At 40.2% G+C, this 24,202-nt stretch overlaps 1 protein-coding gene across 3 annotated transcripts; it reads right to left on the bottom strand.

Annotated features, from left to right (window-relative positions):
- Position 1: 1 nt before the first annotated feature.
- tnni3k (TNNI3 interacting kinase) lies at positions 2 to 24,155 on the bottom strand. 3 transcript variants are annotated; one of them, XM_034306641.2, is made up of 25 exons: positions 23,447 to 24,154; positions 22,548 to 22,656; positions 21,958 to 22,043; positions 21,605 to 21,702; positions 15,347 to 15,457; positions 14,917 to 15,015; positions 13,816 to 13,954; positions 13,270 to 13,414; positions 12,216 to 12,320; positions 12,040 to 12,134; positions 9,597 to 9,746; positions 9,423 to 9,509; positions 8,920 to 8,976; positions 8,728 to 8,820; positions 7,960 to 8,017; positions 7,658 to 7,852; positions 7,439 to 7,543; positions 6,960 to 7,012; positions 6,743 to 6,795; positions 5,729 to 5,861; positions 5,519 to 5,628; positions 2,867 to 2,926; positions 2,395 to 2,552; positions 520 to 596; positions 2 to 357 (listed from the first exon to the last, which is right to left on the bottom strand). In XM_034306641.2, exons 1-25 carry the CDS (start codon positions 23,484 to 23,486, stop codon positions 284 to 286), a joined length of 2,490 nt encoding a protein of 829 aa, XP_034162532.1. In that variant the 5' UTR covers positions 23,487 to 24,154; the 3' UTR covers positions 2 to 283. The 3 variants fall into 3 exon arrangements, with proteins under 3 accessions (XP_034162532.1, XP_034162533.1, XP_034162534.1); XM_034306642.2 differs by lacking the exon at positions 14,917 to 15,015 and having other exon boundaries at positions 23,447 to 24,155; XM_034306643.2 differs by lacking the exons at positions 12,040 to 12,134; positions 12,216 to 12,320; positions 13,270 to 13,414.
- Between the last annotated feature and the right edge of the window lie 47 nt (positions 24,156 to 24,202).

Here is a 24,202-nt window from a genome sequence, read left to right as displayed (position 1 = left end):
GTGATGTGAAATCTTTATTAATGTTCTTAAAGGATTTAAAGCTGATCTTTGACATGATGTTCAATGTTTCATTTTTCATCTGTAAAGAAAAAACACTTCCTGCAGTCAGGATTAACAATTTACAAAAGAAAATAAAATATTTAAAGGCAGTGTTTAATATTTGTGTGTTTAGTTTAATATCAACACAATGAACACACTTTTTAAAGTCACTTTAGATTTGATTAAACTTATAACACCAGAGTCACACACACACTCTGTGTGTGTGTGTGTGTGTGTGTGTGTATTAGCTGGTATCCTCAAGGCTGGTGTTGCTGCTGGAGTGGAACCTCATGGTGCTCATGGGATCTGATACATAACCTGCAACAGAGAACATACCGACTGTCACACACACCACAATACACACACAGTACAATACACACACATACACCCATAAACACACACACACCACAATACACACAGTACAATACACACACATACACCCATAAACACACACAACACAACACACACACACACACACACCATTTCTGTCGATGGGGAACTGCATGTTTCTCCTGAGCTCATCCAGAGACAGACCCTGGGAGGAACGCCGTCCAGAACTGCAGATAAACGACAAGAAACATTCTGAACAACAACAGCAACAACAACAACACACAAACAGTGCTCACACTGAGACATTTTAAACATTTAAGTAATAATTTCACTTAAACTAAACGTGACGTATCAGCCACATAAAGAGAATGCAATGTGCAGACCGCCACGGCTCCGGCCCGCCACCAGAGGGAGACAGAGAGCTGCCACTCAGGAATTAGTGATAATCGGCTCCACCTGCCACTGGCCTGTTTAAGGGCTGATTACCGGTTGCTCAAACTCTCAGTCTTGAGTTCTCCTTGTTTAGTGCGGTACTGAGACTAAGCTGGTAATTTGATAAAAACTCCTGAGTTTATCTCTCAGGGTTTCTCTCTCTCTCTCTCTCTCTCAGACCAGACCTCTTGGAGTTTCTTTGGCTTTCTCCAGTTCCTTGCTTTAAAAAAAAAAAAAAAAAAGGTTTACTTATTTCCCTTGTACGTCTTTTCTTTCTGACCTTTTGTTTTTCAGTTTACTCTTCTCGAGCCTTTGGCTAGGCCACTGCCACTTCTTTGTGCTGGGTTTGTAGCTCATTGGGCTGCATCATGTTGGCCTGTCAATCCTCCAGCCGCAAGTTCAAGCCCAGTGTGGGGTGACTCTTTGTTTCCCCCCTTTGGAGGAGTTTTCTTCCCAAGGCCTAGCCCCATGTCTACATTACACTGATATTAAATTAAAAACTAAACCCTTTATGAATTGAATCAAACACTTTTCCATAAAGTGCACAAGCAACAAGAGACACATTTTAATTACACTCTCTCTGGAGCCATATCTCAGTGGACTTGTGGACTGTTACTAAACCACACACACACACACACACACACACACACACACACACACAGCACTGGAACACAGTGTCATGCATGTTTTTATAGCATTTGCAGTCCTTCGTCTCCTTGGTGAGTACTCCCAGCAACCACTGTACACTGTGTGTGTGTGTGTGTGTGTGTGTGTGTGTGTGTGTGTGTGTGTGAGTGTGTGTGTGTTTGGATGCGTTCATTGTGTTTTCCTGGTAAATCTGACTAATACCGAAGTTGTGAACACAGCAGTATTCAGACCTCACATGTAACTACACACTGAACACCCACTGTGCTTTTTCTCATTCTCATCGTTTCTTATTTTATCCATTTGCATTTTATATTTACTGATTTTTATTGGGTTTAAAGGCAAGTGTCTGATATAAAGACAGTCTCTAAACAAAGTAAATGAAACTCCTTTCCTGAGAGCTCTACTCAAGAAAAATCTGCCAACCTCAGAGACGTGAATTACACACAGGCGATTTTAATAATCTGAATGTGGAGCTCAGAAAATCCACTTAAGCAGCTGTGACTCTGAGCACCAGGAACTTTCCTCAGGGAATACTGATATAACTTTTGGACTTAAGTGGCCGACTCGTGGCCCAGTGGTGCTGCACACGATTACAAGGGTTTTAACTGAATTATCTAACTACTGTAATGTCTCCCAAATCTCCCAAAAACATGCAGACAAGCAGACTGGCTATGCGTAATTGACTCTTACTTATTGAATCACACACTTACTGAATAAAGTGCTTACTGAAGATGAATGAATGTAAAGTTTTCAGGGGGTGGGGCCAAGTAAATTGCTACAGAAGGCTCAAGGGGCGGGGCCAAGTGCATGTCTATCTGCATCTCGTATGATAATCCATAAATTCATAACATGAGACATAAAGGACAAAGAAAATATGTGAATACTGTACATTCTTGTGTTTGTATATGTGTGTGTGTGTGTGTGTGTGTGTGTGTGTGTGTGTACCTCCACACTGCACGGGTGTTCAGTGCATACTCCAGTTCAAAGCGTGAACGCAGCGCTGCTACATGACTTCGGCCCGGACTCACACGGCCAAACAAACAGTCTGAAGATGCCGATGGAGACAGAGAACCACTGCTGTTGCTGGAGGCTGGAGACATCAGCTACATGCACACACACACACACACACACACACACACACACACACACACACACACAGAGCCATTACACTCACATCTGACTGAAATCTGTCTCAGCAGGTTGTGTTGAACCTGAGGTACAGTGTGAAACTGTTCTAACGAGGTACAGAGTATTAAAGAGATCTTGTGTACACAGTGTGTGTCCTGTGGAATCTAAATAAATGGAACACAGGCATCGTGCCCATGAATTAATGTACACATGACAACATGACATTAAATATCATGCTGTAGCACATCAAGAATTATTAGCACATGCTGAGGATCAAACATTATCTCACCTCAATGTTGCACAAACACTCCTCAAGTTTAGATACAACCTCTGAGAACTCTGGCCTCTCCTGTAACACACACACACACACACACACACACAGAGAGAGAGAGAGAGAGAGAGCAACAGTATTATTATTAAAGTACCTACCGGTTAGCAGTCTGAGTTATACAATCGATACACGTGTATATTGTGACTACAGAGTGTAGGGTGTAAGAGTATAGTGTATTCATATAGTTACTAGTGTATTGTATAAAATTATAGTGTATATTGTAAGAGTATGGTGACAACAAAGTGTGTAGTTTAAGAGTGTCGTGTGCAATTTGTTATTTATAATTTTGTAACTGTAATTTTTACCTCTGCGTATGTTTACACTTGAAATATCCATGAAAACAATGTTATTTTTTTTATTTTAAACTATAGTGTATCCCTGATTAGTGTAGTTATGATACTCATGACTTGTGTAGAAATTATTCTTAGTGACTATGAATCTGTCGCTATTGTGTAAATAATGTTCCTCTTACACACAAATGCAGTATTTTATAATACATTAACAAAGGTGCAAAGTTTGTGTGTGTGTGTGTGTGTGTGTGTAGAATTTGTTACAAAAGCACTTTACTGTTAGAAAAATGGAGTCTAAACTCTGTCAGTCTAAACTCTTTACTCAGATAATTCAATTAAATCTGCATGTGTGTGCTGTCAAGCGTTTTTCCCTTCGTATCAGTAACTGCTGACGTTTGGTGTGTGTGTGTGTGTTGATGTGTGTTTGTTGATGTGTGTGTGTGTTGTTGTGTGTTTGTTGATGTGTGTGTGTTGTGTGTTTGTTGATGTGTATGTGTGTGTGTGTGTGCTGAAGTTTGAGAGTGCGTGTGTATGTGTGTGTTGATGTGTGTTTGTTGATGTAAGTGTGTGTGTGTGTGTGTTGATGTGTGTTTGTTGATGTAAGTGTGTGTGTGTTGATGTGTGTTTGTTGATGTAAGTGTGTGTGTGTGTGCTGACGTTTGAGAGTGTCAGTGTGCGTGTGTGTGCTGATGTGTGTTTGTTGATGTAAGTGTGTGTGTGTGCTGACGTTTGAGAGTGTGTGTATTTGTGTTTGTTGATGTAAGTGTGTGTGTGTGTTGATGTGTGTTTGTTGATGTAAGTTTGTGTGTGTGTGTGCTGACGTTTGAGAGTGTCAGGGTGCGTGTGTGTGTGCTGATGTGTGTTTGTTGATGTAAGTGTGTGTGTGTGTGTGTGTGTGTGTGTGTGCTGACGTTTGAGAGTGTGTGTGTGTGTGTGTGTGTGTTGATGTGTGTTTGTTGATGTAAGTGTGTGTGTGTGTGTGTGCTGACGTTTGAGAGTGTCAGTGTGTGTGTGTGTGTGCTGATGTGTGTTTGTTGATGAGTGTGTGTGTGCGCTAATGTGTGTTTGTTGATTAGTGTGTGTGTGTCAGTGTGTGTGTGTGTGTGCGCTAATGTGTGTTTGTTGATGAGTGTGTGTGTGTGTGTGTGTGTGTGTGCTGATGTGTGTTTGTTGATGAGTGTGTGTGTGTGTGTGTGCTGATGTGTGTTTGTTGATGAGTGTGTGTGTGTGTGTGTGTGTGTGTGTGTGTGCTGATGTCTGTTTGTTGATGAGTGTGTGTGTGTGTGTGTGTGTGTGTGCGCGCTAATGTGTGTTTGTTGATGAGTGTGTGTGTGTGTGTGTGTGTGTGTGCTGATGTGTGTTTGTTGATGAGTGTGTGTGTGTGTGCTGATGTGTGTTTGTTGATGAGTGTGTGTGTGTGTGTGTGTGTGTGTGTGTGTGTGTGCGCTAATGTGTGTTTGTTGATGAGTGTGTGTGTGTGTGTGTGTGTGTGCTGATGTGTGTTTGTTGATGAGTGTGTGTGTGTGTGTGTGTGTGTGTGTGCGCTAATGTGTGTTTGTTGATGAGTGTGTGTGTGTGTGTGTGTGTGCTGATGTGTGTTTGTTGATGAGTGTGTGTGTGTGTGTGTGTGTGCTGATGTGTGTTTGTTGATGAGTGTGTGTGTGTGTGTGTGTGTGTGTGTGTGTGCTGATGTGTGTTTGTTGATGAGTGTGTGTGTGTGTGTGTGTGTGTGTGCTGATGTGTGTTTGTTGATGAGTGTGTGTGTGTGTGTGTGTGTGTGTGTGTGTGTGTGCTGATGTGTGTTTGTTGATGAGTGTGTGTGTGTGTGTGTGTGTGTGTGTGTGCTGATGTGTGTTTGTTGATGAGTGTGTGTGTGTGTGTGTGTGTGTGTGTGTGTGTGTGTGTGCTGATGTGTGTTTGTTGATGAGTGTGTTCCTGAGGGAGACGTTCAGTTGGGAACCTAAAGATGTGCAAACAGATCATGTGTAAAAACTACACCACTGCCTCGTTATAAAGAGATTACGGAGGCTGTTTTTAATGCTTCACTCTAACTGTATCATGGGAGTAAATTAGACTTGTGTAACTACACAACTACACAAACTCCCACACACAACTGTTAGAATAATGCTTAGCTTCAAATATCATTGATGTGTGTGATTTCACTTTATTGCTTTGTATACTTTATATAGAACATCATTCTATTATATAGAGCAAACATCTCACTGTGAATTTCAGCACTCGATGCTCTTATATTCCACACGCTACAGTACTGCAGCTAACATTTAATACTGTTTATTAATAATTAATAACTTTATCTGACCTCAGGACAGGCGTTCCAGCCCCTCATGAGCAGAGCTGACAGTGGTTTAGGGATGGAGTAGCCGATTGGAGGCCGGATGTGATGATACGCCATATCAGCTGCCGCAGCCGCTAAACAAACACACACACACACACACACACACACCATATTAAACATTCATATATTTCTTTATTTATTACACAATGTGTGTTTCCTGTTTATCTTAGTCACCAGGTTTCAGATGAGCGAATGGGATCTCCCCCGTCAGCAGCTCCCACAGACACAGTGCGTAACTGAACATGTCTGCCTTCACCGTGTAGCGTGTGCACTGTGTAAAAACCTCCGGAGCCATCCAACGAAGGTTCTACAGACGAGAACAGTAACCTCCATAACACACATGGTCAAGCACTAGAGCATGAGTGTGCTAACGAGAACCACTTTTAGTTCAGTTATTTTCCTCATTTCATCTTCATTATTTAACAGTGATTCAGAAAATCAAAAAACTTGGCTTGAGTCCTCTGTTCACTTTATTGTTCTTTAAAGCAGCAGTGTGTAATAGTTAGTGCCTCAAGCTGCAACACAGATAAACTGTAGTAAAAACAAGGAGCTTCTCCCCCTACCTCCTCCCTCCCTCTGAAAATAAGCATGCATTGTGTATTATAAGGCAACAGGGTGTGGATAAAAAGCTGGAAATGGAGCTCGGCCAGAAAATAAAAGTTTGTAATGGTTTAAAAAAGTAAATCCACTGCATGGCAGCACAGAGACCCACAGATTATCTTTACTGACTTTAAAATTTTATACTTACAAAAAATGATTAATTTCACAAACAGCAGGTTTAATGATTAACATTAATAATAACATTAATAATAATACTGACTCCTGTTTCCTACATCATCTGTTTCATACATCGTCATACAAACCTTTATTTTTCTCAGCCAATGGGAACACACAACACTGATATTAGTGAATGATGGTGTCTAAGCTTGGTAGTGAACTTGATTATTTAAAGTATATCATGTTTCTTAAATCACTTCTTCTTCTTCTTCTTCCTCTTCTTCTTCTCAGAGAAACGTAGACACTTACTGAGCCACTGCTGTATAAATCTGCTTTGGTAACGTTACACTCAGACAATTAGTGATTACGTACATGATCATCCCACACACACACACACACACACACACACACACACACACACAAACACATAAAACACACACACATGCACACAATTAGAGACAGTGAACACACCCCGGGTTGTTTTGTCATGTTGTCTTCATCCATGGAGAGCAAGAAGCGTGACTCTATACATCACACACACACACACACACGCACACACACACACACACACACACAGAGTAATGTAATAAAAGACAGAAATATGTAAACAAATGAATTATTTATTATATCAGACAGAATAAAACATGTATAAATATAAAACATTTAAAATAAATGTGTTGTGTCTCACCGCCGAAATCAGCCACGACAGCGTGACCGTCCTCATACAGCAGAATGTTGTGACTGACAATGAAACAAAAAAACAACAGTAACAAAAAAACCATCTAGATCTTTCATTTAACACACTGCTGCTGAGTTCTGAATTGTGATTGGTCAGAAGGTGTTGATTAATTTTCTATGACAGCAGCTCTGACAGTAGTGCAGGTTTATATTAATGCTCTCGTTCTAATACGTTATCGTTTCTATAGTAACAGCTCATTCACAGGGACGCGTAGAGCGGACGCTCCACTGATAATAAACAGATTTAAAAATGTGTGTAATTGTTGATATGGTGAAGTTTTCCTAAAGGAGATGTTTATTTAACCTTTATGGAAGGAGTCTCCAGTGCCAGCTCTTTGTAACAGTCAGAGGTAAAGCTGTAACTTTAAGTCTCACAACATTAAATGTGACTATAAATGGATAAAAAGTTACTGTGCTGATGATGACCACCTGTTGAGGTCTCGGTGGATGATGGGCTGAGTCAGGTTATGCAGATACTCCATTCCTCTGGCCACATCAATGGCGATGATGAGTTTCGACTGCAGGTCAATCAGCCTGCACCATTTTACACACACACACACACACACACACACACGTCATCGTCATACTATATGTGTGATACTCTCAGTGTGTGTATGTATGTGTGTGTGTGTGTTTACCACTCCTCACCGTTTTTGTTCATGCAGCAGTGAGAAGAGCGATCCTCCAGAGATGTACTGTGTGACGATGGCGAACTGACTTGGATCGTCGAGACACGCCCCCACAAACGGGATAACACACGGATGGTTTAAACGGCACAGGATGGAAACCTCCCGGCAAAACATGTCCGTGTCCGACTTCGAGCAGTACGTGTTGGCCCGATACCTGCAACACGCAAAACACACACAGTACAAAAACGGCACTGTGAAATGGAACGATGTCGCTGTGGTGTTTAAATGTTTTTTCTTTAGTGTCTAAAGGCAGGAACTGACCGTTTAATGGCTACGATCTTGTTGCGACATTTTCCTCTATACACTTTCCCAAAGGAGCCTAGAACAGAGAAGACGTGAATATTTTAGAAACTGTAATGTGTAAAATTGCAAATCAGCAAAAAAGTGCGTGATGATGTCAGTGCGTGATGATGTCAGTGCTGTGATGACGTCAGTGCGTGATGACGTCAGTGCATGATGTCAGTGCATGATGACGTCAGTGCTGTGATGACGTCAGTGCTGTGATGATGTCAGTGCGTGATGATGTCAGTGCTGTGATGACGTCAGTGCTGTGATGACGTCAGTGCGTGATGATGTCAGTGCATGATGACGTCAGTGCTGTGATGACGTCAGTGCTGTGATGACGTCAGTGCGTGATGATGTCAGTGCATGATGTCAGTGCTGTGATGACGTCAGTGCTGTGATGACGTCAGTGCGTGATGATGTCAGTGCATGATGACGTCAGTGCTGTGATGACGTCAGTGCTGTGATGATGTCAGTGCGTGATGATGTCAGTGCTGTGATGACGTCAGTGCTGTGATGACGTCAGTGCGTGATGATGTCAGTGCATGATGTCAGTGCATGATGACGTCAGTGCTGTGATGATGTCAGTGCGTGATGATGTCAGTGCTGTGATGACGTCAGTGCTGTGATGACGTCAGTGCGTGATGATGTCAGTGCATGATGACGTCAGTGCTGTGATGACGTCAGTGCTGTGATGATGTCAGTGCGTGATGATGTCAGTAAAAGTGCCATGATGATGTCACTCACCCGAGCCAATGATCTCATGAAACTCCAGTTCCGAGAGCTGCAGGTGGAAATGGGACGGGAGACTCGCTCTGAGGAGCAAGACATCAGCTTTCTCTGCACACACACACACAGACACAAATGTTCAGATGTAAAGTTGTTATTGTGTAAAATGCGGGGGGGGGGGGGTGGGGGGGGGGTATATGTGTGTGTTACCTTTTGTCATGTTTTTGATCTTCCCCAGTGGAGACGGAACAGAAACGTATGATCCATCTACAAATCAGACCAACAGTAAACTGTGTGTGTGTGTGCATGTGTGTGTGCATGTGTGTGTGCGTGTGTGTATGCGTGTGTGTATGCGTGTGTGTATGTGTGTGTGTGTGATTGTGTGTGTGATTGTGTGTGCATGTGTGTGTGTATGCGTGTGTGTGCATGTGTGTGTGCGTGTGTGTATGCGTGTGTGTATGCGTGTGTGTATGTGTGTGTGTGTGTGATTGTGTGTGTGATTGTGTGTGCATGTGTGTGTGTATGCGTGTGTGTGTGTGTGTGTGTGTGTGTGATTGTGTGTGTGATTGTGTGTGCATGTGTGTGTGTATGCGTGTGTGTGTGTGTATGTGTGTGTGTGTGTGTGATTGTGTGTGTGATTGTGTGTGCATGTGTGTGTGTATGCGTGTGTGTGTGTGTGTGTGTGTGTGTATGCGTGTGTGTGTGTATCACACCCCCTCCTGGCTGAGAGTATTCATTGCAGGGCGAGTCTTCTAGAGGACGTTTGTAGTGTTTCAGCAGTGTGACGATGGCATCATGACCTAAACATAGAGCAAAGACACTAACGTTATACACTAGCTAGTGCCCTTAATGAAGTGTACTAGTCTCCTATGTGAAGTGGACTAGACCTTTCTCATAGGCCCACATCAGACAGGTCTGTTCCTCTTTCTCTCCACTGGAGCGACTCGGGTCACACGCCACCAGGTTCATGTCAGCTCCACTGTCCAATAGGAACTGAACGAGACGGATGTGTCCATGGAAACAGGCACTGTGTAGACCTATCAGAGTGGAATACACAGACGCATCAGCTGCTTGTGCTGGTTTAAAGTGTGAAACTGTGACATTCTGGGAAAATTTTAAATATACACTGATGTTCACTCAAAACCTCTTCTAAATAAAATTTCACAGCCTTTACATTTACACCTACACTAACATTTACACCACACTAACATTTACATTTACACCAACATTTACACTAACATTTACACCACACTAACATTTACATTTACACCAACATTTACACTAACATTTACACCACACTAACATTTACATTTACACCAACATTTACACTAACATTTACACCACACTAACATTTACATTTACACCAACATTTACACTAACATTTACACCACACTAACATTTACACTAACATTTACACCACACTAACATTTACATTTACACCAACATTTACACTAACATTTACACCACACTAACATTTACATTTACACCAACATTTACACTAACATTTACACCACACTAACATTTACATTTACACCAACATTTACACTAACATTTACACCACACTAACATTTACACTAACATTTACACCACACTAACATTTACACTAACATTTACACCACACTAACATTTACATTTACACCAACATTTACACTAACATTTACACCACACTAACATTTACATTTACACCAACATTTACACTAACATTTACACCACACTAACATTTACATTTACACCAACATTTACACTAACATTTACACCACACTAACATTTACACTAACATTTACACCACACTAACATTTACACTAACATTTACACTAACATTTACACTAACATTTACACTTACACTAACATTTACACCAACATTTACACTAACATTTACACTTACACTAACACTTACACTAACATTTACACTAACATTTACACCACACTAACATTTACACTAACATTTACACTAACATTTACACTTACACTAACATTTACACCAACATTTACACTAACATTTACACTTACACTAACATTTACACCAACACTAACATTTACACCAACACTTACACTAACATTTACACTACACCAACATTTACACCAACATTTACACTAACATTTACACTAACATTTACACCAACATTTACACTAACATTTACACTACACTAACATTTACACTAACATTTACACCAACATTTACACCGCACTAACATTTACATTTACACTAACATTTACACCAACATTTACACCAACATTTACACCAACATTTACACTTACACTAACATTTACACTTACACCACACTAACATTTACACCAACACTAACATTTACACCAACACTTACACTAACATTTACACTACACTAACATTTACACTAACATTTACACTAACATTTACACCAACATTTACACCGCACTAACATTTACATTTACACTAACATTTACACCAACATTTACACCAACATTTACACCAACATTTACACTTACACTAACATTTACACCAACACTTACACTAACATTTACACCAACACTAACATTTACACCAACACCTACAATAATATTTACACTACACTAACATTTACACTACACTAACATTTACACCAACACTTACACTAACATTTACACCACACTAACATTTACACCAACACTTACACTAACATTTACACCAACACTAACATTTACACCAACACTTACACTAACATTTACACCACACTAACATTTACACCAACACTTACACAAACATTTACACCACACTAACATTTACACCAACACTTACACTAACATTTACACCACACTAACATTTACATTTACACTTACACCACACTAACATTTACACCAACACTAACATTTACACCAACACTTACACTAACATTTACACTACACTAACATTTACACTAACATTTACACCAACACTAACATTTACACCACACTAACATTTACACTACACTAACATTTACATTTACACTAACATTTACACCAACACTAACATTTACACCACACTAACATTTACACTACACTAACATTTACATTTACACTAACATTTACACCAACACTTACACTAACATTTACACCAACACTTACACTAACATTTGCATTTACACTAACATTTACACCAACACTTACACTAACATTTACACCAACACTTACACTAACATTTGCATTTACACTAACATTTACACCAACACTTACACTAACATTTACACCAACACTTACACTAACATTTACATTTACACTTACACCTACAATAATATTTACACCTACACTAACATATACATTGATATTAGGATTTAACCAAGAAGAAGAAAAGCAGTTAAAAGTGGAATGTGTATATAAATATAACTATAGATGTACCCGTGTGTCCGTCTCGGCCCTGGTGATTAACGCTAACTGCATTCTGGCTAATCAGGAACTTGACCATGTCCATGTCTTTACCATACGTACAGGCACTACAGAGAAAGAGCACAGATCAGAGATGGACCGTCAGCTCTAACTCCTCTCCAGCAGTTTTTTAGATTATTTTTTCTTGCCTGTGAAACGCCGTCTCACTGAAGATGTTCTCTTTGGACAGGCTTTCTGTTCCTGTGAGCTGCACCAACTCCTTCACCACCTCAAACTTCCCGTTATAACACGCCCTGTTTGTCAAGCACAAATCTGCACTGGTACACCAGCAGCTCTTAATCACACACTCACACACCTCTAAACATTCCATTTATTCAACCAACATTGGTTTTATCGGTCAAACACACCGGCAGTTAAAGCAGCAGCATGTAATATTTAGTGCCCTCTGCTGCCTGAGAGGTGAACTGCAGTGAAACATTGACAGCAACCCACCCACTAATGAGTGGCCTAAAAAGCAGATATTGTGAATCACACTTTTGTAATATAACATTGAAATAATGACACTTTTAAATTATTACAAATATTTAAACAATTTTCTTAACAATGTTGTGTCCCATTGCCTATTTTACCGAAAAGTGTTCACTTTATCATCTGGAGATTGTGAGTTCAAATCCCAACAACGCCACAGCAATTGGTGCTGTCTGCTAGGGAGGGACATACTCTGTCTCCCCTGTCACTCACAGTGACACTAGCCAATCACATTAGTGCTTTCCACCAAGTGTGTTACGCTGCTCTGTGACACAACATGAGCAGCAGTTAAAAGAAAATGCGGTTGGCTAGCTTCACATGGTCTTGGAGGAAGCACGTGTTGGTAGCTGTCGCATGGCTGGCTGGTGGGTGGGAAATGGCCAAGACCAAATTAGGGAGAAAATCATGGAAAAAGTTAAAAAAGAAAATCATATAAAACAGTGAAAGTTAGTGACACCACTAATTCCTTTTCCACCTTTAATTTACAAACATCGTTTTTCTTTAATAAACACTTTCATTTCACCCTAAAATTCTCAGCTCAAAATGACCTTAACTTCATTCATGACCTTTAACTTATTTAGTTACATATTATGTAATTATTATTATCAAGTCAGTCCTTGGGTGCATTAGAACCCTGTAAACCACTTCAGTGTGCAGAACCTCAGCACTGAGAACCAGGACTAAATGTGTTTCATGTTCAGCTGCCAGACTCACAGATGCAGAGGTGTGTCCCCGTAGATGTTGATGGAATGCGGCTGGACGTTAAAGTTTCCCTGCAACAGGAAACGCACAACCTCGTGGTGGCCAAATCGCGCACAGAAATGCAGTGGCACGTGATCCTCATTATCCTGAGTGTTTACTACAGGCAGGAAAAACAACACTGAATCTCCCTGTAATTCATCATCCCAATGTTGGTGATAATCTTATTTCTAATCTAATTTTATTCTTCAATCCTATTTATATAGCACTTTTAACAATGCACGTTGTCACAAAGAAGTTTTGGCAAAGAAAAACTCCCTGAGAGGACATGAGGAAGAAACCACGAGAGGACTCAAAAGGGAACTCATCCTAATCTGGGTGACACTGTATAGTGCGATTATGTGTCATTACCCATCTATAACTTTATAATATAATATAATAAAGTCAAACATTATTGAGTAACACACCTCTTTACTGTGAGGGAAATCCACATTAATTATTAATTACTGTTATTAGCACTGGAACACATACAGTGTGAGAATAGTGAGTAGTGTCTCTTACCGTCCACTTTGCCTCTGTCCTCCATTAGCAGCCGGATGACGTTGAGGAAACCTTTAGCGGCGGCGAGGTGAAGTGGGCGATCTCCCACCTCTCCACTAGCGTTCACATCCGCTCCGAATTTCAGCAACAGCTTACACACCTGCTCACATCCAGCAGGACAAACACACAACCATTCTGTTGTAATCAGTGTTTATAATGAACGCTGTAGTCACAGGTAGTGGTCAAACTAGGGAAATTTATTCTATAATATTATATTATTTATTACACCACAGCACTGCTGAATTCTTGAATCTGATTGGTCAGAAGCTCATAAACACTAACTTGTATGGTGGAATAAAATGTATGTAATCGTTGATATGGTGAAGTGTTCTCTGGAAGGAGTCTCCAGTGTCAGCACTTTGTAACAGTCAGAGGTAAAGCTGTAACTTTAGGTTTTCCGACATCTTCAGGACAGAGGAGTTTACGCTTCTTTGCGGTTTCTCAGTAACATGCGGAACAAGCTGCATTTTTGGGTCTTATTAACTTGAAGAGAGAGAATAAAGAGGCTGGTGAGGGAACGACTGTTTATAGCTGCTATAACGTAAGTGACAACAGGAACTAACTTTCTTCGCAGATGTGCCACAACATTAAATGTAAGTAGAAATGGATAAAAGTATGATGTGTCCATTTTTAATACATAAAAATTGGTAAATTGCTGTGGTATAAGAGGAATAAAACACATGGGGACGTGCTGTTACAGGAAATTATTATCTTTGGGGTCTGACAGTAACTCTGCTTCATCACACCACCCTGTCATGTAAACCAATGTAAACAACAAGAAACTCATCAATACGAAATAATGGAGAGGAAAAGGTCCATTTTTCCACTGAATACTGTACTGGAACCTTCGGCACCAGGAAAGTGGAACTGAGTTTTTCCCTATCAGACATCAGTACCAAAGGTTCCAGTGGTGTGAGTTTTGGTACGTGAATAAAATCAGCGCCAAGAACAACTAATAGTAAAAAGTGTGTGCGTGTGTGTGTGTGTGTTATTGTGTATGTTGAACACTAATGTTGAATATGTGTGTTTGTGTGTGTAACTGTGTGTGTGAAAGACAGGAACCTGCTCATGGCCATAGTAAGCTGCGATGTGCAGAGGTGTGAAGAACACAGCGTCTTGAACATTAACATAAGCACCGTGTTGCAGGAGAATGTCCACTGCCTTCAAAAAATAAACACCACACATTGACTTTAATCACACACTCTGACCTTAATCACACACACTCTGATTTTAGTCAGTGTGTGTGATTAAAGTCAGAGTGTGTGTGATTAGTTAGTGTGTGTGATCACACACTCTGACTTTAATCACACACACACACACACACACACACACACACACACACACATTCTGACTTTAATTACACACACCCTGACATTATTTGATATTGAATTCTCAGTTAAACCCTGTAGACACTATGGATCTTATGCACCATGTATACTGGTGTCTCTATATGTGTGTAATGTAAATACTGTACACTTCTGGCTCCGCCCACCTCATGATGGCCCGCTATAGTGGCAATATGCAGAGCCGTGAGCGCTCCGTATCCAACCTGCTGAACATCTGCACCACCGTGCAACAAAGCTGTAACCAGCTCAGCATTGTCCTAAGAGAGAGAGAGAGAGAGACAGAGAGAGAGACAGAGAGAGAGACAGAGAGATATACAGAGAGAGGCAGAGAGACAGAGAGAGAGAGGGAGAGAGACAGAGAGAGAGACAGAGAGATATACAGAGAGAGACAGAGAGACAGAGCGAGAGAGGGAGAGAGACAGAGAGAGGCAGAGAGAGACAGAGAGAGAGAGATATACAGAGAGAGAGAGACAGAGAGATATATAGAGAGACAGAGAGAGAGAGATATACAGAGAGAGAGAGACAGAGAGATATATAGAGAGACAGAGAGAGAGAGATATACAGAGAGAGAGAGACAGAGAGATATATAGAGAGAGAGAGACAGAGAGATATACAGAGAGAGACAGAGAGACAGAGAGAGATAAAGAGAGAGGAAGAGAGATAGAGAGAAATTTAACAAGACTTTTATTACAAAAAAACTCTCCTATTCACAATACACTCCTACAACACAGTTAAAAATATATATATAAATAAATAAATCACAAAGTCTGCATAAAAATCAATTCACCCTCGAAAACAGAGCACAGAGCCTCATTACAACACCACATACATTCAAACGTGACGAAATCATCAATAGACTTATAATAAAGAAAATCAACCAAAACTCTTGATTTCGCCAAGGTAGAAAACAAGGCTATTATGTTCTGATTTAAGTTTTGTTCTATTTTCTTTTTCCTACTTGTATAAATGGCCAGTTTTGCTTGGCCTAAGACAAAATTCAGAAGTTGACAAACAAATCTTTTTTTCCTCACATATTTGTACCCCAAAATAAAAGTCTCCAGAGAAAAGGTCTCATTACAACTCCTGAAAACATTACCTACAGCTAGAAATAGAGGTTGCAATCTACAACAATTCATAAACGCATGAAAGATGGTTTCTCTGTCAGAACAGAAAGGACATGTAGAAGTAACCTCAGGGTTTAGAACTGAGATAAAAGCATTGACCGCGACAGCACCATGAAGAATTCTCCATTGCAAATCACCTGTTCTCTTGGTCAACGGTGGTTTATACAAGGATCTCCACTCAGGTTTTGTGTTTTGATCCAGTTTAAAAACATCACGCCAGGGAGTATCAACTTTCCCACTTAAAACCTTTTTGCTAAAAACCAAAACACAAGACATGTACAAAGATTTACCAGTACTTAAAAAGAAATCTTTACACAGAGATGTAACATTTTCAATGAAAGGAGATGTAATCCCTTCAACATTTACAGACAGAAGTAGACAAGGAAAAGAGTCTTTGGGATCAGGAACTCGGGAACCAACGTGATACTCTGTTAATAGGTCCGTTTCAGTTGTTTTAAGCGCAGTTTGCCATTTCATGAGCAACTGGGTAACCAGACGAATAGACCTGATTCCCAAATGTTGAGCTAAATGCTGCTTTGTTCTTAAAATCCGGCCCTACAGTGTTCAGTAGCTGACTCAGAGTAATAAAGTTGTGTTCAATCAGCAACCTACTAAGACCAGGAAAAAAGGAACTGTCTGTTAGGTCCAACCGGGAGCCACAGATTAAAGGCTCCTCCAGTAACCAATGAAGAGAATGTGAGTTTTCTGGTCGTTGAACAACAAAGAGACTCCAAACTTTAAAAATATTCTTATAAAAAATTGGTAACGTGGAGGTGTCCAGTTTCAGGGGATCCATCAATAAAAGTGCTTTGTCCAGCCCCAAACCTGCAAAACTACGTAAAATCAGGCATGAAACAGCACGCCAGCTAAAACGTGATGGTCCATCCAACAGTCTTTGCACAAACTGCAGACGAAAGGTTGCAATTCTGCTCTGGAGATGAATTAGTCCTTGACCACCTTCCTCCTTGGGCAAGAACAGAACATTTTGTGAGACCCAATGTAATTTATCCCAAAAAAAGTCCACCAGGGTAGCCTGGATTTTTGATAGCAGCTGCAAAGGAGGATCTACACAGGCAAACTTATGCCATAAGGAAGATGCCACCAAATTATTAACAATTAAAATGCGTCCTCTGTATGACATTTTTGGAGACAAAGACCTTTTCTAGGCGTCCTTTGACTTTTTCAATTAAACCTTCCCAGTTTTTCTGCACTGTTGTGTCATTGCCTAAAAAGACCCCCAAATATTTAAAACCTTCTTTTCTCCAATGTAAACCAGCAGGAAGTTTTGTTTTTCCACTTTTCCAGCTTCCTATCAGTAGTGCTTCACTTTTATTCCAATTTATATTAGCAGAAGATAAAACTTTCAATTTTCCAAGCAATTCAGATAAAACCTGTACATCACTTTGCTTACTGATCATAACTACTATATCATCAGCATACGCTGATAATAAGAAATTACCATCACAGTTTGGCAAAGATATACCATGAAGTTTCATTCTTATTTGCTGTAATAAAGGCTCTATGGCCAAAGAATAGAGCATACCAAAAGGAGCGCACAAACCACCATTGACCTTGAGAATGCTCTGAACATCACTATAGAGAACTTTCACCTGATCTATAAATTTTTTACAAAAACCAAAGGCTTTCAAAACTCTCCATAAATAAACATGTTCAACACGATCAAAGGCTTTCTCTTGATCCAATGATATTAAACCACAATCTAGATTTAGCACCTTAGAGACATCGAGAAGATCTCTAATCAGGGAAACATTATCAAAGATTGACCTACCAGGGACACAGTATGTCTGGTCAGGATGTATGACCTTGTCCATGACCTCTGCCAACCGATTAGCTAAAATCTTAGAGAGCAGCTTGTAGTCACTGCACAGGAGGGAGACCGGCCGCCAGCACTTGATGTCCGTCAGGTCACCCTTCTTGGGTAGGAGAGTCAAGACTGCTCTGCGGCAACTCAACGGCAATAGCCCTCCGGCTAAACTGTCATTCAGTACCTCCAGCAAGTCTTCTCCAAGCTCTGACCAAAATGACTTATAGACGTCGACTGGCAGGCCATCCATCCCTGGTGCTTTTCCCAGCTCCATACCTTGGAGGGCCTTGCAGAGTTCCCCCATGGTCAAGGCACCTGAAATCTTTGCGTTAACTTCCTCTGACACTTGAGGAAGATTGTCAAAAAATCACTATCATGCCTATAATCTGGACTCAGTTCATTTTTATATAAAGACTCGTAAAAAGTGACTGCTCTCTTACGAATGTCTTTGGGGTCAGTCAGCAATACCCCAGATTCAGAACGTAAAGCATGAATAACCCTGTTCTGTCCATTTTTTCTTTCCAAACTGAAAAAAAACCTTGAGGGTACATCCATCTCATTTACACTTAAAAAAACGTGACCTGACCAGAGCACCCTGTGTTTTAACCCCTAGTAGATCGGACAACTGAGTCTTCTTGTTTTTTATAAGATACTCCACATCACTTTGATTCCCAGGCAAGTGAGCCAATTCTTGCAATTTTAAAATATCAGTCTCTAAGGTGGTCAAAGTCAGGGTTATCTCTCTAGTGATATTCTGGGAGTATTGTTCACAAAACTGTTTTATCTGAACTTTCCCAAAATCCCACCATTGCTGCAGTGTTCTAAAAGAATTTTTTGTAGTTTTAAAAACATCCCAAAAGTTTTTAAAACTTTCTTTAAAACACTTATCACCCAATAAAGTGGTATTTAGATGCCAATAAGCACTCTTTGGCTTAATAGAGTTTAAAAAGATACAGCACTGCACCATACTATGATCTGAAAGACATGATGGGATAATAACATAACTCTGAACAATACTACCATGATGTTTAAAAACATAAAACCTATCCAGTCTTGCCAATGAAATCGTGTTATCACGAACATGAGTCCAAGTGTATTGTCTTTGTTCTCCATTAAGCTGTCTCCAAATATCAATTAATTCATGTGTTTTTGTTAGCTGAACAAGACGTTGACGTGAAGGTAAATGGGGTTCAATGTGATTTCTATCCAAGTTGGACTCTGTGCAATTAAAATCACCCCCCAAAAATAAATATTCATCAACACCAACATTTTGTAAAACAGAGCACAAAGTATTTAGAAATAGCATTCTTTCAACAGCTGAAGTTGGTGTATATACACAAATAAAAACAAATACAACATTTTCAAAAGAGGCTCTTACTTTCAAAAGTCTCCCTTTAATAACCTCTTCAATCTGATAAGAGCGTGGGCTGAAACTCTTAGCTAAAAGAATAGCGACTCCACCACTCAGTGAAGTATTGTGACTTAGAACAGCAATCCCATTCCATTCTACTGCCCAATCAGCAGCATTATTAACATCAGTGTGTGTTTCCTGTAACAGAGTGACATCAATTTTTTTCTGATAAATTACTTCAAATAATGAAGCTCTTTTGTGCATATCTCTAGCACCATTCAGATTCAGGGTAGCAACATTAACATGACACATACTTAAGGAAAAGAAAAAAATCCCTGCCCACAGGAACATTCTATTACAATACGTGGCATTAGGCTTTCTCACTGTCCTCATTACTGAGCTCAGAGTTAAGCTTCCTCAATGTCTTTTTCAATCGATAAACCTCTTTATTTGTAAAGGAATCCTCCATCATGAAGCACCTTGTTTTCTCAACAAACTGCTTTATGTCAGGGAAGTATTCGTTAATGCGCACTCCTCTCTTATTCTTCGTAGCTCTGAGGAACAGTTTAATGTCATCTACCTCATAATGACGTCCAGAAAAATCACTCTGAGAAAGACTAACACTCGAATCAGAAAACTCACTGTCACTTTCCGTTTCATCCTGATCACTTGGCTCGGTTATATCTGCTTTCTTTGCATGTCTAACAATCGGAGCTTTACCAGACTTCTTTCTTTTTAATGGGACTTTAAAATCTGCCTGCTCTGTTTCCATTCGACTGTCATCATGTACATTTCTCACAGTAGATTGCAAGTCATTGTGGAAAGCATCGTTTAAATGGATATCTGTCTCAGTAACGGCTATCTCCGCCTGAGCATTAGACACTTCTACACCAGAAACTGTGTTTTTAGGTGCTAATTCTTTAGCATCAGTTGGTGTGATCACAGGTAAAGCATCATCATTCTTATCCTTCACTACTCTTAACCCTGATACACCCGGGGCCTCGTCTGACGGTTCTGCTTCATCGGGTTCAGCGTTAACTACCACGTCACTTCCGACAGCGGCAACGTCACCATCAGCTGACGGGTCGTTTGAGTTTTTTGCGGGACAAGCACGGATTAGATGACCAGATTGCCCACAATTAAAACATTTCATTTTATCAGTTGTTACGTAAATAATGTAATCATACTCATCAACCCGAAAGTGCAAGGACACATCTAACTCAGCATCGTCATTCATAATCATGTAAACAAAGCGCCTAAACGAGACAACATGCTTCAGAAAAGGCGATTCGCTACTGATGGGGATCTTTTTAATAGGAGAAACCAGTTTACCGTAACGAGACAAAGCTTTAACTAATACCTCATCACTCAAAAACGGTGGTACATTGGACAATGTGACTTTCTTTGATGGTGCAGAAAGTGGAAGCACAAAGGTAAAAAAATCATCAATAACAATCCCTGTCTCAACTAGTTCGTTAGCCTTTTCAGTAGTGCTGAGAAATATAACCGTAGCGTTATTCATCCTGGAGGCAGACAATATGTTTTCATGCCCAACAACATCGCCCACTGCCAGGCAGCATTTCTCTACACTGACCCCGGACGCCACTTTCACTCCATGATGCCGGGTCAGTGAACTCAAACACTGCGAGCGCGGGGCCGGCATGCTCCCGATAGCACGCGGCCCAAAACAACTGCACCGTAAACCAGAAACACACACAAAAAAAAACAAAGCCAGGAAAAGCCAGGAAAAAAAGAGAAAAAAGATTCACTCACAGAATCCAACCCTACTCACACCACTCAGTCCACACGCTCACCCCCAACAATCACACCGGAAGTGAGAGAGAGAGACAGAGAGAGAGAGAGAGAGACAGAGAGAAAGAAAGAGAGAGAGAGAGAGGAAGAGAGATAGAGAGACAGAGAGAGAGACAGAGAGAGAGAGAGAGAGAGACAGAGAGAGAGAGAGAGACAGAGATAAAGAGAGAGGAAGAGAGAGAGAGAGACAGCAAGAGATAGTCATGTGTTTATGTGCTTGAGTTTATGTGTGTTATTTGTGTGTTATTTGTGTGTTATGTGTGTGTTATGTGTGTGTTGCGTGTGTGTGTACCGTGTAAGCAGCGAGATGCAGAGCGGTGAATCCATTGCGACTCAGTCTGGAGGCTCGCAGTCCTTTCAGCATCAGAGTGCGGATGTGGCTTTTATTTCCTAGACCAGAGTGGATCAGAGAGTGTTTCAGTTCTGACGCAGCACCAGCTGTGATTACAGAAGCTACTTATCTTGCTGATTTATTTACAGATTAACAGGTACAGCATTAAAGCTTGTGATAATTGCTTATCAGCATTTTTAAATATTTAAAGATACTCCTATTTGTTGCTACTTGAGACAATAGATGCCATTGTACCATAGCACGTTAGGTGAGTGTGTTGTGTGTGTGCTGTGTGTGTGTGGTTTGGTTGGTACCTGCACAGATGCAGCACAGGTGCAGCAGGGACAGTCCGGCCTCTGAGCGGTAGTTCAGATTCACTTTGTTAAAAGCTTCATCTGAACTGAACACATTTAGAAAAAACAACAGAGAGTCGAGGTTACGGACGGACCATCACACCTCAAACCTGCAACCTTTTACATTCTGTCGTTTTAAAGGGCAACACTGACTGTGACTCATTTTGGGAATATATTGTGAATTTTATAAGTTATATAAAGATTTAATGTCATTTATTGTGGAGTGAACTTCCAGCCTCAATCCGGCCAACAGAATCCATCACTATCTTAAAAAAAAACAGCTAAAGACCCACCTCTTCTATGAACACTTAACTAACCCCTAAAAAAATCTGCACTTACACCTGCTCTTACACCTCTACTCTCTGCACTTTGCTCCTTTAGCGCTCAATTAAAAATCATGTATAGTAGCATTGATATCCGCTTGATATATCGCTTTGCTTTGGATAAAAGTGTCTGCTAAATGAATAAATGTAAATGATTGTAAATATTTCATGAGTTTAATTAAATTAATCAGTGTTAAATCTGTAGAAGATTCTGGAATCATTTCTCACCTGAACACATGTTTGAGTTCAGAATATTCTTCATCTTTAATCCTCAGATCATCATCCAGCTTCTCCATAATCACAGAGTAAGACTCGCTCACTTTCTTCTTCCACTCATCTGTAGCCACATACACACACGGTGTATACACACTGAAAGGTTTGTCTCTTTGCTGTATTTCTGACCAGTGAAAAGTTTTATGAGTATTGAGTATGAGTATTCTTAGCCCCACCCCCTGACACGCCCCTCAGCAGATTTTGTTCTAAATGGCAAACGAGCCAAAAGTATAAATTTTGCTCTGATTTGAACAAATGGACTAATGTGTGTGAAAAAGCTGTCAGTGCAGATGCACACTACGCAAATGAGATATAAACATGTTAAACATGATGATTTATCTCTTTCAGTTATTGAAAAAGTTTAATTTTCTCTGTATTCTTGTTTTAAAACAATGATTCTGACTCGCCTCGAAACAGCTTCAGACATTTCACCACATCACACACACACACACACACACACACACACATACACACACGGGGAGGAAAAAAACAATGATTAATAATATCACGTTATATAACATTATGTTACTGATGAGTTTATGACACAGTTGCACTCTTAATTACAATTTAAACTTTACATAAAACTCATACACAGTTATTAAGAGTTTATTAATCATCACTGAAACACAGTGACGTGAGAGTTTATTTTCTCCTGCTGTTCTCCCGAATCGCTGAACACTGAACACTGAACACTGTTACAATCACTCAACACTGTTACAATCACTCAACACTGTTACAAACATTGAAAATTGTCACAAACACTGAAGACTGTTAAACACTAAACATTGTTACAAACACTGAACACTGTTAGAATTGCTGAACACACTTATAAGCAGCTCACAGTCAGGTTTTACCTGTACACGTCTGCGTTGGTCTGGATTTATAATTCCCCATCGCAACACTGTAATAAACACCGCTCCTTACTGAACACTGTAATGTCACTGTAATAAACACCGCTCCTTACTGAACACTGTAATGTCACTGTGATAAACACCGCTCCTTGCTGAACACTACAATGCTTCTGGGACAAACACCGCTCACTGAACACTACAACATTACTGGAATAAACACTACTCCTCACTGAACACAATGTAGGCAAGAAGATAAAGCAGAGGATCACCGCCTTCCTGCTAAAAATAAACAGCAGCTCTGGGAGGAATTTGTGACAGCTGAACCTTGACAAACCTTTGTGTGTGTGTACGCTCATGTGAATATGTGTGTGTGTGTGTGTGTGTGTGTGTAAACAGTCCCCTCTGAAACTATTGGAACACAAGGCCAATTCTGTTGTTTGTGCTTTACACTGAAGACATTTGGGTTTGAGATCAAAAGATGAATATGTGGCTATACATCAGAATTTCAGCTTTCATTTCCTCATATTTACATCTAGACGCGTTAAACAACTTAGTACATGGCAGCTTTTATTTGAACCACCTATTTTTCAAGTGATCAAAAATATTGGGACATGACAGGTGTGACTGACAGGCGTTTCTTGTTGCTCAAGTGTGTCCTGTTAGATTGAGTGTTTAAACAGTTAATAGCTCTGAATGTCTACTCTTGGTTTTAACATTTGTTCTTAAAAAGGATAAACCAACATGAAGACCACAGAGCTG

Source organism: Pangasianodon hypophthalmus, chromosome 8 (assembly GCF_027358585.1).
Source record: "Pangasianodon hypophthalmus isolate fPanHyp1 chromosome 8, fPanHyp1.pri, whole genome shotgun sequence".
NCBI classification, from domain to species: Eukaryota; Metazoa; Chordata; class Actinopteri; order Siluriformes; family Pangasiidae; genus Pangasianodon; species Pangasianodon hypophthalmus.
The sequence above is the reverse complement of the archived record's forward strand: the minus strand, read 5'-3'. Positions and strand labels throughout refer to the sequence as shown.